The following is a 14,178-nucleotide window of genomic DNA, read 5'->3' on the forward strand; positions in this document are numbered from 1 at the left end:
AGATGAGAGATTTAGTAATATGGACCAAGTGGGACCCGTTGGGACCCTGGCGCACGGAGGCCTGGTCCCCCAATGCAACCCGTTGCCCAAGGTAACAATCCACCAGTCACCCATAGCCCCCACGTGAAGCCAGGTCCCCCAATGCAACCCTTTCCTCAAGGCAATATTCCACCACTCACCTGTTTCCCCAACGTAACCCGTTCCCCCACCGCAATATTTCGCCTTATTCAACCTCCCTCATTTTTAAACTTTAAAGAAAAAATGCATTTGCACTTGCGACAGCCAGCAGGACTCAGCTGAGCCGGTGATTTCAGATCATGTCCATGGCGCCCTATTTACCCAGAAACCTCCACGCCCCAGAACTCACCCTATGTTGCAGTCGATACCAAACGCGCAGGCGCGGAGAGACCCGGAAGCGGTGCGGCCAAGACTCCGGAGGGTCGGCGGCGGGTAGGAGCGGGGATCCGGGCGCGGGATCAGGCAACACCGAGGCCCCGGCCTGAGGAGCGGCCCCCGGCTGCGGGGAGAATCGGTGCGGCCCTCGGGGACACGGTGGCCCGTCACCTGGGGACGGTGCGGTCATGGAAGCGTAAACATGGATTCCCTGCCCCCTGGACAGTCTGGTCAGTAGATACAGGGAACTGCGGGTGCGGCTTCACAAAAAAAGGACACAAAGTGCTGGAGTAACGCAGCCGGTCAGAAAAAAAGACTCGAAAGATTCCCGCACGTTTACACGGCCCTACACACACTCACTAGGGACAATGACTGTACATTTACTCCAAGCCAATTTGTATTCTAAAGGTCATGTCTCTTAATAATTTAAAAACCCATAGCTCAAAGGAAATCACTTACCATATTATTTGTACACAAAATCCATTCTTCTCTGTGTTCAAGAAGGAACTGCAGATGCTGGAAATTCGAAGGTACACAAAAATGCTGGAGAAACTCAGCGGGTGCCGCAGCATCTATGGAGCGAAGGAAATAGGTGACGTTTCGGCCCGAAACGTCACCTATTTCCTTCGCTCCATAGATGCTGCTGCACCCGCTGAGTTTCTCCAGCATTTTTGTGTAACATCCATTCTTCTCTCTCTTTGTTTACAGCAAAAATATCCATAGGATTTGAGAATTAAGGGACAGAAGTTTAGGGGGTAACATGAGGGGGAACGTCTTTACTCAGAGAGTGGTAGCTGTGTGGAATGAGCTTCCAGGGGAAGTGGTGGAGGCAGGTTCGATTTTATCATTTAAAAAATAAATTGGATAGGTATATGGACGGGAAAGGAATGGAGGGTTATGGTCTGAGTGCAGGTAGATGGGACTAGGTGAGCATATGTGTTCGGCATGGACTAGAAGGGCCGAGATGGCCTGTTTCCGTGCTGTGATTGTTATATGGTAATATAAGTGCCGGTCCCCTCATGTACCCGTGATATATAGACCTTTTTCTGGCTTGTGGGGGGTTGTGGGTAAAAGGGCGGCCATGGATAACACCAGCGCTTTGCTGCTGAACCGCTGAGTGTATTTGAAAATGCAAGCATGGGTTCCCTGCCTACGGGAGAGTCTGATCAGTAGATGCCAGAAACTACGGGTGCTTGTTTACAAAAATATTCATATAGTGTTATAGTAACGTTTCCGATCAGAAGAAAGGCCCTGAAACAAAGTATCACCTGTCCACGTTCCCGAGAGATGCTGCCTGAATTATTTCAGCACTGGGCCAATTTACTTTCAGCCTCGCTGCCACGGTTTTATGTCACAGCTCACCAGAAGACTAAAATTACCTTGTCTGAAACACTAAGGGAGATAAAAAATGCTGGAGAAACTCAGCGGGTGAGGCAGCATCTATGGAGTGAAGGACTAGGTGACATTTCGGGTCAAGTCCCTTTTCAGACTGATGTGGGCGGGAAGAAGAAAGGAAGAGACGGATGCAGTGGGCTGCGGGAGAGTTGGGAAGGGGAGGGGAAAGAGGGAGAAAGCAAGGACTACCTGAAATTGGAGAAGTCAATGTTCATACCGCTGGGGTGTAAACTACCCAAGTGAAATATGAGGTGCTACTCCGCCAATTTACGGTGGGACTCATTCTGGCCATGGAGGAGGCCCAGGACAGAAAGGTCGGGGGGGGGGGGGGAGGGGGAGTTGAAGTGCTGAGCCAACGGGAGATCGGGTTGGTTATTGCATACCGAGCGGAGGTGTTGGGCGAAACGATCGGCAAGCCTACGCTTGGTCTCACCGCCGTAGAGCAGCTGACGCCTAGAGCAGTGGATGCAATAGATGAGGTTGGAGGAGGTGCAGGTGAACCTCTGCTGCACCTGGAAAGACTGCTTAGGTCCTTGGAATGAGTCAAGGGGGGAGGTAAAGCGACAAGTGTAGCATTTCCTGCGGTTGCAAGGGAAACAATAGACAATATGTGCAGGAGTCATCCAACTCAGTATCCTGTACCTGCCTTCTCACCATACCCCCTGATCCCTTTAGCCACAAGGGCCACATCTAACGCGCTCTTAAATGTAGACAATGAACTGGCTTCAATTACCTTCTGGGGCAGAGAATTCCACAGATTCACCACTCTCTGTGTGAAAAATGTTTTTCTCAAAACACTGATCTTTGCCTGTTAATTTAGTGTAAACCTTTTTTTACAGGATAGAACAAGCAGAGGATATTGATGCTCGGGAATCTCAAACTCCTTCAGTTAACCAGCACCTGAACGCGTGGGAGGGATTCACTGTGTCAGCTGAGCCGACGAGGCACCATAAATTCCGCAGCATGGAGACATTATTCACTAGCTCTGAGAGTGAGCTGGGATTCACTCAATCTTCCCACCAGCAAGATCACGCTGTGGAGAAACCATTTCCCTGTCCCGATTGTGGGAAGGGATTCACCCAAGCAAACAACCTGAAGAGACACCAAAAACAAGTTCACGCTGAGGAGAAACTATTTCCCTGTCCTGATTGTGGGAAGGGATTCTCTCAAGTCTGCAACCTGAAGACGCACCAGAGAATTCACACGGGGGAGAAGCCCTTCATCTGTTCTGATTGTGGGAAGGGATTCACTGCATCATCTAGGCTACAGACACATCAGCTGATTCACATCAGGGAGAGGCCGTTCACCTGCTGTGAGTGTGAGAAGGGATTTATGCAGTCATCTCACCTGCTGTCCCACCAGCGGATTCACACTGGAGAGAGGCCGTTCACCTGCTCTGAGTGCGGGAAGGGGTTTGCTCAGGCCGGCAACCTGAAGAAACACCAGAGAATTCACTCAGGGGAGAAGCTCTTCGCATGTTCTGATTGTGGGAAGGGATTTACTGCATCATCTGGGCTGCAGAGACATCAGCTGATTCATACCGGGGAGAGGCAATTCACCTGTTCTGAGTGTGGGAAGGGGTTTGTTCAACTGGCAGGCCTCAGGACACACTATCAAATTCACACCGGGGAGCGGCCATTCATCTGCTCTGAGTGTGGGAAGGCATTTACACAATTGTGTGGGCTGCAGAAACACAAGCGGATTCACACCAGGGAGAAGCCGTTCACCTGCTCCGAGTGTGGGAAGGGATTTATGCAGCCATCTCACCTGCAGTCACACCAGCGGATCCACACTGGAGAGAGGCCGTTTGCTTGTTCTGAGTGTGGAAAGGGATTTATTGATGTATCTGGCATGCAGAGACACCAGCAGATACACAGCGGGGAGAGGCCGTTCATCTGCTCTGTGTGTGGGAAGGGATTTGTACAGCCATCTCACCTACACTCACACCAACAGATTCACACTGGGGAGAAGCCATTCACTTGTTCTGTGTGCGACAAGGGGTTTGGTAAATTATACGGGCTACAAGTACACCTGCGAATTCACACTGGGGAGAAGCCGTTCATTTGTTCAGTGTGTGGGAAGGGGTTTACTAACTTAGCTGCATTACAGAGGCATCACAGAATTCACACTGGAGGCCTGAAGCCTGCTCTGAGTGTGGGAAGAGATTCATTCAGTCTTCCCAGCTGAAGACCCACCAGCGAGCTCACGCTGCGGGGAAACCATTTGCCTCTCCCAACTGTGGGCAGGTCAACACTGATGATCTGGTGACCAACCAGCAAATTCACACTGAGTAGAGGCCGTTCACCTGTTCTGTGTGTGGGAAGGGATTCACTCAGTCTTCCGACCCAGTGACCTATGAGTGAGTTCACACTGGGGGGTTAACCATCGCAGTTGCTGAATCCGCTTGCTGTTGAACTAAGCTCTGCTCACAGTTGCTGAATCTGTTTGCAAGTCCACCAATGTCTGCTGGTGTTGGAGTCTGCGGTATCTGCTGCTACTCATCACATCTAGGACTGAATTCTGTTCACTGGACATGGATGGGGGTTTGTGTTTGGGTGGAGATTGACTGAGAATTCACTCAGTCACCTGCGTTACTGGCACACCAGAGAATTTACGCCGGGGAGAGGCCGCTCATCTGCTCTTCGTGTGAGAAGAGATTCACACAACTTGCTCAGCTAAAGGCCCAACAGCGAGTTCACGCTGTGTAGAAAACATTTGCCACTCCCAACTGGGGGTCGGGTTTCACTGGTAAATCTAACCTGGTGACCCACCAGAGAATTCACACTGGGGAGAGGGCATTCACCTGTTTCACACGCGGGAGGGGTTTCACTTGATTGTCTGGCGTAATGGCACACCACCTTGTTCACACTCGGAGAAGGTTTAAATTAGATTTTGGTTCGGTGTTTAACATCTCTCATAAGTCCACAAGCGACTGCATTTTTATGACTGGTTAATCCTCATGTTCATCACAACCAGGGTTACATTTGGGGTTTGTTCTTATGTTGTTAGTACTTCATAAAACCAGGCTGGACTTTAATATCTTGGAAAAGTGACAAATAAAGTTCTGTTGTAAAACCTCTGTGACTCTCTATGCACACAATATACCTAGGTTGGCCTTTTGGCGCATCTGGTCACTGCCAGTTTTTCCCCTCTGTTGACTACTTTGGAATGTTCCTGTTAGTCTTTTGCCTGTTTATTCCGGGAGGGTAAGATTGGTTCACAAGTCGGAATTTCGACACATGTAAATGTAATGATGCTCACAAATGAACGACGGCACGCTGAGCCGGTGATTTCAGATCATGTCCATGGCGCCCTGTTTACCCAGAAACCCCCCGCTCCTCAGAACTCACCCTATGTTGCAGGCGATACCAAGCGCGCAGGCGCGGAGAGACCCCGGAAGTGGTACGGCCAAGGCGCGCATGCGGTCCGTGGACAAAAGACTCCGGAGGATCGGCGGCGGGTAGGAGCGGGGATCCGGGCGCGGGATCAGTCAGCACCGAGGCCCCGGCCTGAGGAGCGGCCCCCGGCTGCGGGGAGAATCGGTGCGGCCCCCGGGGACACGGTGGCCCGTCACCTGGGGACGGTGCGGCCATGGAAGCGTAAACATGGATTCCCTGCCCCCTGGACAGTCTGGTCAGTAGATACAGGGAACTGCGGGTGCGGCTTCACAAAAACCGACACAAAGTGCTGGAGTAACGCAGCCGGTCAGAAGGAAATAATCCCAACTCGAAAGATTTCCGCACGTTTACACGACCCCCACCCACACACACACACACACACACGGGACATTTACACCAAGCCAATTAATCTACAAACCTGTACGTCGTTGATGTGTGGGGAGAAACCCTTAGTCCCGGGTCGAACCCGAGTCTCCGGCGCTGCAAGCGGTATAAGGCAGCAACTTTGCCGCTGTAAGGCAGCTGCTCTACCGCTGCACCACCGTGATTTTATATAATGCATGTAATATAAAGGAAGTGCAGATACACGTTTATTCCAACTCAGTGGGTCTGGAGCATGTTTCGAGTTGGGGGCCCTTCTCCAAACTGGTTGTGGTGCAGAGACAGTTGCCGGCCCGTCCCCCTCATCTGGTCAATGAAGGCCCTCGAGGCCAAAGATCATAGTGCGGAGCATGCGCATCGATTGCACCACCATGGATAGACCTCTTTCTGGCTCGCGGGCGGTTGTGGGTAAAAACGCGGCCATGGGTAATATACCAGCGCTTTGCTGCTGAACGCTGAACGCAAGCATGGGTCCCAGCCCACCAAGGAGTCTGATCAGTAGATGCAAGAAACTACGGGTGCTGCTTTACAAAAATATTCACATAGTGTCACACAGTTGTGGCCAAGGGGATCAGAGGGTATGGAGAGAAGGCAGGTACGGGATACTGAGTTGGATGATCAGCCATGATCATATTAAATGGCGGTGCAGGCTCGAAGGGCCGAATGGCCTACTCCTGCACCTAATTTCTATGTTTTCTATGTTAAGAGTAATGCATCCAATTAGAAGAAGGGCCCTGAATCAAAGCATCACCTGTCCACGTTCCCGAGAGATGCTGCCTGACCAACTGAATTATTTCACCACTTGGCCAGTTTACTTTCAGCCTCACTGTCGCAGTTTGATGTCACAGTTCACCATGAAGACTAAAATTAGCTCGTCTGAAACACTGACCTTTGCCGGTTAATTTAGTGTAATCCTTTTTTTACAGGATAGAACAAGCAGAGGATATAGATGCTCGGAAATCTCAAACTCCTTCAGTTAACCAGCACCTGAACGCATGGGAGGGATTCACTGTGTCAGCTGAGCCGACGAGGCACCATAAATTCCGCAGCATGGAGACATTATTCACTAGCTCTGAGAGTGAGCTGGGATTTACTCAATCCACCCACCAGCAAATTCAAGCTGTGGAGAAACCTTTTCCCTGTCCCGATTGTGGGAAGGGATTCACTCAAACAAACAACCTGAAGAGACACCAAAGACAAGTTCACGCTGAGGAGGAACCGATTCCTTGTACAGATTGCGGGAAGGTGTTCTCTCAAGCCTGCAACTTGAAGAGACACCAACAGCAAGTTCACGCTGAAGAGAAACTATTTCCCTGTCCCGACTGTGGGAAGGAATTCTCTCAGGCCGGCAACCTGAAGAGACACCAGAGAATTCACACAGGGGAGAAGCCATTCACCTGTTCTGTGTGTGGGAAGGGATTTACTGCATCATCTGGGCTACAGACACACCAGCGGATTCACACTGGGGAGAGGCCGTTCACCTGTTCTGAGTGTGGGCAGGGATTTGTCCAATTGGCAAACCTCAGGACACACTATCAAATTCACACCGGGGAGAGACCATTCATCTGCTCTGAGTGCGGCAAGGGATTTACACAATTGTGTGGGCTGCAGCAACACCAGAGGATTCACATCAGGGAGAGGCCGTTCACCTGCTCTGTGTGTGGGAAGGGATTTATGCAGTCATCTCACCTGCAGTCACACCAGCGAATACACATTGCAGAGAGACCGTTCACATGCTCTGTGTGCGGGAAGGGGTTTATTGATCACTCTGGGCTACAGAGACACCAGCAGATTCACAGTGGGGAGAGGCCATTCATCTGCTCCGAGTGTGGGAAGGGATTCACTGATTCTTCCAGCTTGCTGACCCACCGGCGAATTCACACTGGGGAGAGGCCGTTCACTTGTTCCGTGTGTGGGATGGGATTTGTGCAATTATCTCAGCTGCAGACACACCAGCCTATTCACACCGGGGAGAGGCCATTCACTTGTTCCGTGTGTGGGAAGGGATTTATACATTCCTATCGGCTACGGTCACACCAGCGGATTCACACCGGCGAGAGGCCGTTTGCCTGTTCTGTGTGTGGGAAGGGATTCACTGGGGTGAACTACCTGAAAAAACATGAGCGGGTTCATACCGGGGAGAGGCCGTTCCCTTGTTCCGTGTGCGGGAAAGTATTTATAGATACATCTCGGCTACAATTACACCAGCGAACTCACACTGGGGAGAGGCCGTTCACCTGTTCTGTGTGTGGGAAGGGGTTCACTGGGTTGAACTACCTGAAAAGACATGAGCGAGTTCACACCGGGGAGAGACCGTTCACTTGTTTTGTGTGTGAGAGGCGATTTATGGATGCGTCTCAGCTCAAATCACACCTGCGGACTCACACTGGAGAGAAGCCGTTCACTTGTTCTGTCTGTGACAAGGGGTTTGGTAAATTACATGGGCTACAAGTACACCAGCGAATACACACCGGGGAGAGGCCGTTCACCTGTTCTGTCTGTGAGAAGGCGTTTACTAACTTAGCTGCGTTACTAACACACCAGAGAATTCACACAGGGGAGAGGCCGTTCACCTGCTCTGAGTGTGGGAGGGGATTCACTCAGTCTTCCCACCTGAAGACCCACCAGCGAGTTCACGCTGCGGGGAAACCATTTGCCTCTCCCAACGGTGGGCAGGTCGGCACTGATGATCTGGTGACCAACCAGCAAATTCACACTGAAATTCACAGTTCATCTGTTCTGTGTGTGGGAATGGATTCACTCATTCAGTCTCCCAACCTAGTGACCCATGAGTGAGTTCACACTGGAAGGGGAGTTTCAATAAGCTGTCTGTTCTGTGTCTAACCATCACAGTTGCCGAATCCTGTGTCAAGTCTACAAGTGTCTGCTGGTGTTGTGCGGCTGCTCATTACATCTAGGACTCGCAGGTCACTGGGCACAGTTGTGCTTCGTTCCACTGATGATAGTTTGCATTTATTTTATTGTCACGTGTACTGAGGTACGGTGGAAAGCATTTGTTGGGTGCGGCGGAGCGATGTGGGGTGGGCTGGGGCGGGACGCTGAAGAACAAAGGAGGACCCAGTGTGCGGGAACAGTCGTTCCGGGGGGAGAGAGAACAAAGGAGGACTCTTGGGTATTTCACTTTGACTTGTCATGTGACAATAAAGCATTAATTCAATGGAAAGACAACACATGATTATACCTGCTATTCCCATTGCTATATCTGAGCTGGGGTTTAATTATCTGGGTTTGTGATAAATGAGTTCTGTTGTAAACCTGGTGGCTCCGGTCCTTTCCCCTATCTCTACAACACACTCCTTCGATGAACCAGGAGGTCCACATTCTTCTGAGTTCAGGAGTTATAGGAGCAGATCGGTCAGGATAGAGAGTTCACATTGGGGAGAGAGCATTCACCTGTTTACTATGGGAATGATTTCACTTGATTATCTGAGGTATTGGCACACCAGCTCGTTCACACTTGGGAGAAAGGTTCAATAAAATTTTGGTTTTGGCGTTTCACATCTCCCGCAAGTCTGTAGTTTTCTGACTATGTGGTTAAACCTGATGTTCATCACAGCCAGGACTAAACCCTGGTCATTGGGGAGTTTTGGAGGTTGTTCTTATGTTGTTAGTACTTCCTGTAACTGGGCTGTAGTTTAATATCTTGGATATGTGACAAATAAAGGAGTTCTGTTGTAAAACCTCTGTGACTCTCTCTGCCTAGGCAGGCCATTCGGCGCGTCTTTCTGTTGACTCGTTGGGAATGTTCTTGTTAGTCTTTTATCTGTTTATTCTGGGAGGGTAAAACGCTAATTGGTTCACAAGTCTGAATTTTGACACGTATTATATCTTTATTGTCATTTCCTGAGTATTCACATACCCAGAGGAAACAAAAAAACGTTGCTCAACCAGTGCAACTATTGATGTTCACAAGTAAATCACCACATCAGTTGCGAGAGGTCACTGCCCTCTACATACAAGGACAAAGTGGTGGGTCGACAAAAATGCTGGAGAAACACAGCAGGTGCAGCAGCATCTATGGAGCGAAGGAAATAGGCAACTTTGCGGGCCGAACCACTTCTTCAGACTGATGGAGGGTGGGTGGGGGCGGGGAGAAGAAAGGAAAAAGGAGAAGGAGGAGCCCGAGGGCTGAGGGAGAGCTAGGAAGGGGAGGAGACAGCAAGGGCTAACGGAATTGGGAGAATTCAATGTTTCTGAGCAGTTGGAGAGGAGGTTGTGAAACTGTCTCCGGAGGGAGGAGGAGAACTTCTTCAAAGTAGGCATATCTCAAGTCAAGTAGAGTCAAATGTATTCGTCACATACACATATGAGACGTGCAGTGAAATGAAAAGTGGCAATGCTCGCGGACTTTCTGCAAAAAGACAAACAAACTACAAACAGAATGGAACAGAATCACATATTCTTTTACATATTAAATATTGTGGGCGGAAGGAAAAGGGGGAAAAAACAGCAATTTTGAGGGGATTTCGCAGTGGAGCTGACAAAGTGTTTAAGAAGGAAGCACAGATGCTGGAAAATCGAATTTAAGAAGGAACTGCAGATGCTGGAAAGTGGCAGTTGTCCATTTGATAAATATGTGGATAATGAAGAAGATTTCCAAAGTCTACAGTGTGATTTAGGCCATTTGGAAGAATGGGCTGAAAGATGGCAGATGGAGATTAATGCTGATAAATGTGACGTGCTACACCTTGGCAGGACTAATCAAAATAGGACGTACATGGTAAATGGTAGGGAATTGAAGAATACAGTTGAATAGAGGGATCTGGGAATAACCGTGCATAGTTCCTTGAAGGTGGAATCTCATATAGATATGGTGGTAAAGAAAGCTTTTGGTATGCTGGCCTTTATAAATCAGAGCATTGAGTATAGAAGCTGGGATGTAGTGTTAAAATTGTACAAGGCATTTGTGAGACCAAATCTGGAGTATTGTGTACAATTTTGGTCGCCCAATTATAGGAAGGATGTCAACAAAATAGAGAGAGTACAGAGGAGATTTACTAGAATATTGCCTGGGTTTCAACAACTAAGTTACAGAGAAAGGTTGGATAAGTTAGGTCTTTATTCTCTGGAGCGCAGAATGTTATGGGGGGGACTTGATAGAGGTCTTTAAAATGATGAGAGGGATAGACCGAGTTGATGTGGACCAGCTTTTCCCTTTGAGAATAGGGAAGATTCAAACAAGAGGACATGACTTCAGAATTAAGGGACAGAAGTTTAGGGGTAACATGAGGGGGAACTTCTTTACTCGGAGAGTGGTAGCGGTGTGGAATGAGCTTCCAGTGGAAGTGGTGGAGGCAGGTTCGTTGGTATCATTTAAAAATAAATTGGATAGGCATATGGATGAGAAGGGAATGGAGGGTTATGGTATGAGTGCAGGCAGGTGGGACTAAGGGAAAAAAGTTGTTCGGCACGGACTTGTAGGGCCGAGATGGCCTGTTCCCGTGCTGTAATTGTTATATGCTTATATTTGGGGAACGCTGAGCCGGTGATTTCAGATCATGTCCATGGCCCCCTCTTTACCCAGAAACCTCCGCGCCCCAGAACTCGCCCTATGTCACAGGCGCGGAGAGACCCGGAAGTGGGTGCGGCAAAGTCGCGCATGCGGTCCGTGGACAAAAGACTCCGGTGGATCGGCGGCGGGTAGGAGCGGGGATCCGGGCGCGGGATCAGTCAGCACCGAGGCCCGGCCTGAGGAGCGGCCCCCGGCTGTGGGGACACGTGTGATGTCATATTTCACCGTCGAGACAAAACAACACCTTGTCTGAAACACTGATCTTTACCTGTTAATTCATTGTAAACGACTCAATAGAAGAAGCAGAGGATTAATGTTCAGGAATCTCAATCGTATTCACAAGGATTCACTGTGTCAGCTGAGCCGAGCAGACGCCAGAGGGTTGACAGCATGGAGACATTATCCACCAGCTCCCAGTGTGGGCAGGGATTCACTCAATCTCCCCACCTGGTGACCCAGCAGCAAGTTCACGCTGTGGAGAAACCATTTACCTGTCCCCATTGTGGGAAGGGATTCACTCAGTCGTGCCAACTGAAGAAGCACTATCGAATTCACAGCGGGGAGAAGCCGTTCACCTGCTCTGAGTGTGGGAAGAAATTCACCGTGTTATCTGTGCTGCTGATCCACCAGCGGATTCACACCGGGGAGAGGCCGTACATCTGCTCTGAGTGTGGGAAGGGATTCATTGCATCATCTCAGTTGCTGACACACCAGAGAACTCACACCGAGGAGAAGTCGTTCGTCTGCTCGGATTGTGGGAAGGGGTTCTTCCATTTGTCCGCGTTACAGATACATCAGAGGATTCACACCGGGGAGAGGCCCTTCGTCTGCTCGGAGTGTGGGAGGGGATTCAGCCAATCCTCCAACCTGAAGAGACACCAGCAAGTTCACGCTGTGGAGAAACCGTTTGCCTGTCCCGATTGTGGGAAGGGGTTCTCTCGAGCGAGCCGGCTAAAGTGGCACCAGCAGATTCACACCGAGGAGGGGCTGACAACACGTCAGCGAGTTCAGACCTGCGAGAGGCCGTTCACCTGCTCCGAGTGTGGGAAGGGGTTCATTGCATCATCTGAGCTCCTGAAACACCAGAGAATTCACACTGGGGAGAAGCCGTTCATCTGCTCTGAGTGTGGGAAGGGATTCATTGAATCATCTGCCTTACAGATACACACGTGGGTTCACACTGAAGAGAGGCCGTTCACCTGCTCTGAGTGTGGGAAGGGATTTGTTCGTTCGTCTGCATTACAGGTACACTGGAGAACTCACACCGGGGAGAGGCCCTTCTTCTGCTCGGAGTGTGGGAAGGGTTTCACTGGTTCATTTTCATTGTTGATGCACCAGAGAATTCACACCGGGGAGAGGCCGTTCATCTGTGCTGAGTGTGGGAGGGGATTCATTGAATCATCAGCGTTGCAGGTACACCAGAGAATTCACACTGGGGAGAGGCCGTTCACCTGCTCTGATTGTGGGAGGGGGTTCAACCGAGCTTCCCAACTGGTGACCCACCAGCAAGTTCATGCTGTGAAAACAAAAATCCCCTGTCCTGATTGTGGGAAGGGATTCGCTCAGGCAGACAGCCTGAAGAAGCACCAGCTTATGCACACCGAGGAGAGGCCGCTCTCCTGCTCCGAGTGCGGGAAGGGGTTCATTCACTCATCTGCGTTGTCGAGGCACCAGAGAATTCACACCGGGGAGAGGCCGTTCACCTGCTCCGAGTGTGGGAGGGGATTCACTCATTCGTCTGCGTTGCAGGTACACTGGAGAATTCACACTGGCGAGAGGCCGTTCGTTTGTTTGGAGTGCGGGAAGGGGTTCACCCAATCTTCTCACCTGAACAGACACCAGCAAGTTCACGCTGTGAAGAAACAATTTGCCTGTTCCGATTGTGGGAAGGAATTCAGTCAGGCGGGCAGCCTGAAGAGGCACCAGCGAATTCACGCTGGAGAGAGGCCGTTCATCTGCTCTGTGTGTGGAAAGGGGTTCATTGGATCGAGTGAGCTGCTGACACACCAGAGAATTCACACTGGATAGACGCTCTGAATGTGTGGGACCAGATCACGTGGTAATTACGAGTCGCAAACTCTCTCACCACAAAACTGCCATTTCCGCATCAATACCATTTGTGTTATTACACTATTTATAAAACACGGGATTCCCGAGGAATGCAAGTGGTGCAGAACTATCTGTATTTTATGTTAAACTTCAGGCACCTTTAGGTGTTTTGATTTCAATAATTGTTCGCCTCTGAGATAAAAACACAGACTGGCTGTCGTCCATTGGGGAACGTTGAGCTGGTGATTTCAGATCATTTCCATGGCGCCCTCTTTACCCCGAAACCTCCGTACCCCAGAACTCGCCTCATTGTTGCAGGGATCGCGGGGAGCCGGAGGTGATGCGGTCAAGGCGCGCGTTGCAGTCCGCGGTGATGGAATATTTATGTATCTATTACCCTTGTGTGTTCTATCTGTCTCTGTACAAGATCGCGTACCGAAACTGCCTGGTTCAGTGGACAATCTGGTCACAGGTGACCCGACCCTAGGGGATCGATGGCGGTTTAACGTGATTATGGTAACGCCGTTGGACTCCACATCTTGGCGATGTTTCAGGTCAGGACCGGCTGTGTAGCTCCTGTGCCAGTTGTGTGTTTTTTTTTGTAAACCTGTAAAAGTACCTCCTTGTATCAGGCAACACCAGCACGGAGCGGGCGATGGCTTACCGGATCGCCTTCGGGTAAGCTCCGGGGCACTGGGAACGCCGACTGCAACATCGCTGAGCTGCGGCTGCAGAGCGTCCAGCCGCGGGCGGGCGGCCCAGGATTTTAACACCGCGGGGCCTGGTGTCCGAGTTCGCCAGTGTCAGAGGTCCGGCCAGCGCGGCCTGAGAACTTTGGACATTTGCAGTCTTCGGGGGGAAGCGGCCGCGATGCGTCCAGGCCGCTGAAGAATGCAGTCACCCGACGCCGATGATCCATTTCGCGGCAGAGGGCCTGTGAACATCGAGTTGGCTGAGGAGGCTGTATATAGACCCGACCTCGGGTGGACTATGAGGGGGAGGACTGGATATTTTTTAGTGCCTTCCCTC

General features: G+C 50.5%; 2 protein-coding genes across 2 annotated transcripts; both read left to right on the forward strand.

Annotated features, from left to right (window-relative positions):
* Nucleotides 1-264: 264 nt before the first annotated feature.
* LOC129703879 (zinc finger protein 850-like) lies at nt 265-9,268 on the forward strand. Its single transcript, XM_055646553.1, has 4 exons — nt 265-450; nt 2,628-3,970; nt 5,151-5,421; nt 6,494-9,268. The coding sequence occupies exons 1-4, from the start codon at nt 371-373 to the stop codon at nt 8,361-8,363; spliced, it is 3,564 nt and encodes a 1,187-aa protein (XP_055502528.1). The 5' UTR covers nt 265-370; the 3' UTR covers nt 8,364-9,268.
* Nucleotides 9,269-10,675: 1,407 nt separating this feature from the next.
* On the forward strand, nt 10,676-13,778 carry LOC129704308 (zinc finger protein 420-like). Its single transcript, XM_055647359.1, has one exon. It carries the CDS (start codon nt 11,491-11,493, stop codon nt 13,126-13,128), a length of 1,638 nt encoding a protein of 545 aa, XP_055503334.1. The 5' UTR covers nt 10,676-11,490; the 3' UTR covers nt 13,129-13,778.
* Nucleotides 13,779-14,178: the final 400 nt, after the last annotated feature.

This window comes from Leucoraja erinacea, chromosome 15, assembly GCF_028641065.1.
Source record: "Leucoraja erinacea ecotype New England chromosome 15, Leri_hhj_1, whole genome shotgun sequence".
Classification (NCBI taxonomy): domain Eukaryota; kingdom Metazoa; phylum Chordata; class Chondrichthyes; order Rajiformes; family Rajidae; genus Leucoraja; species Leucoraja erinaceus.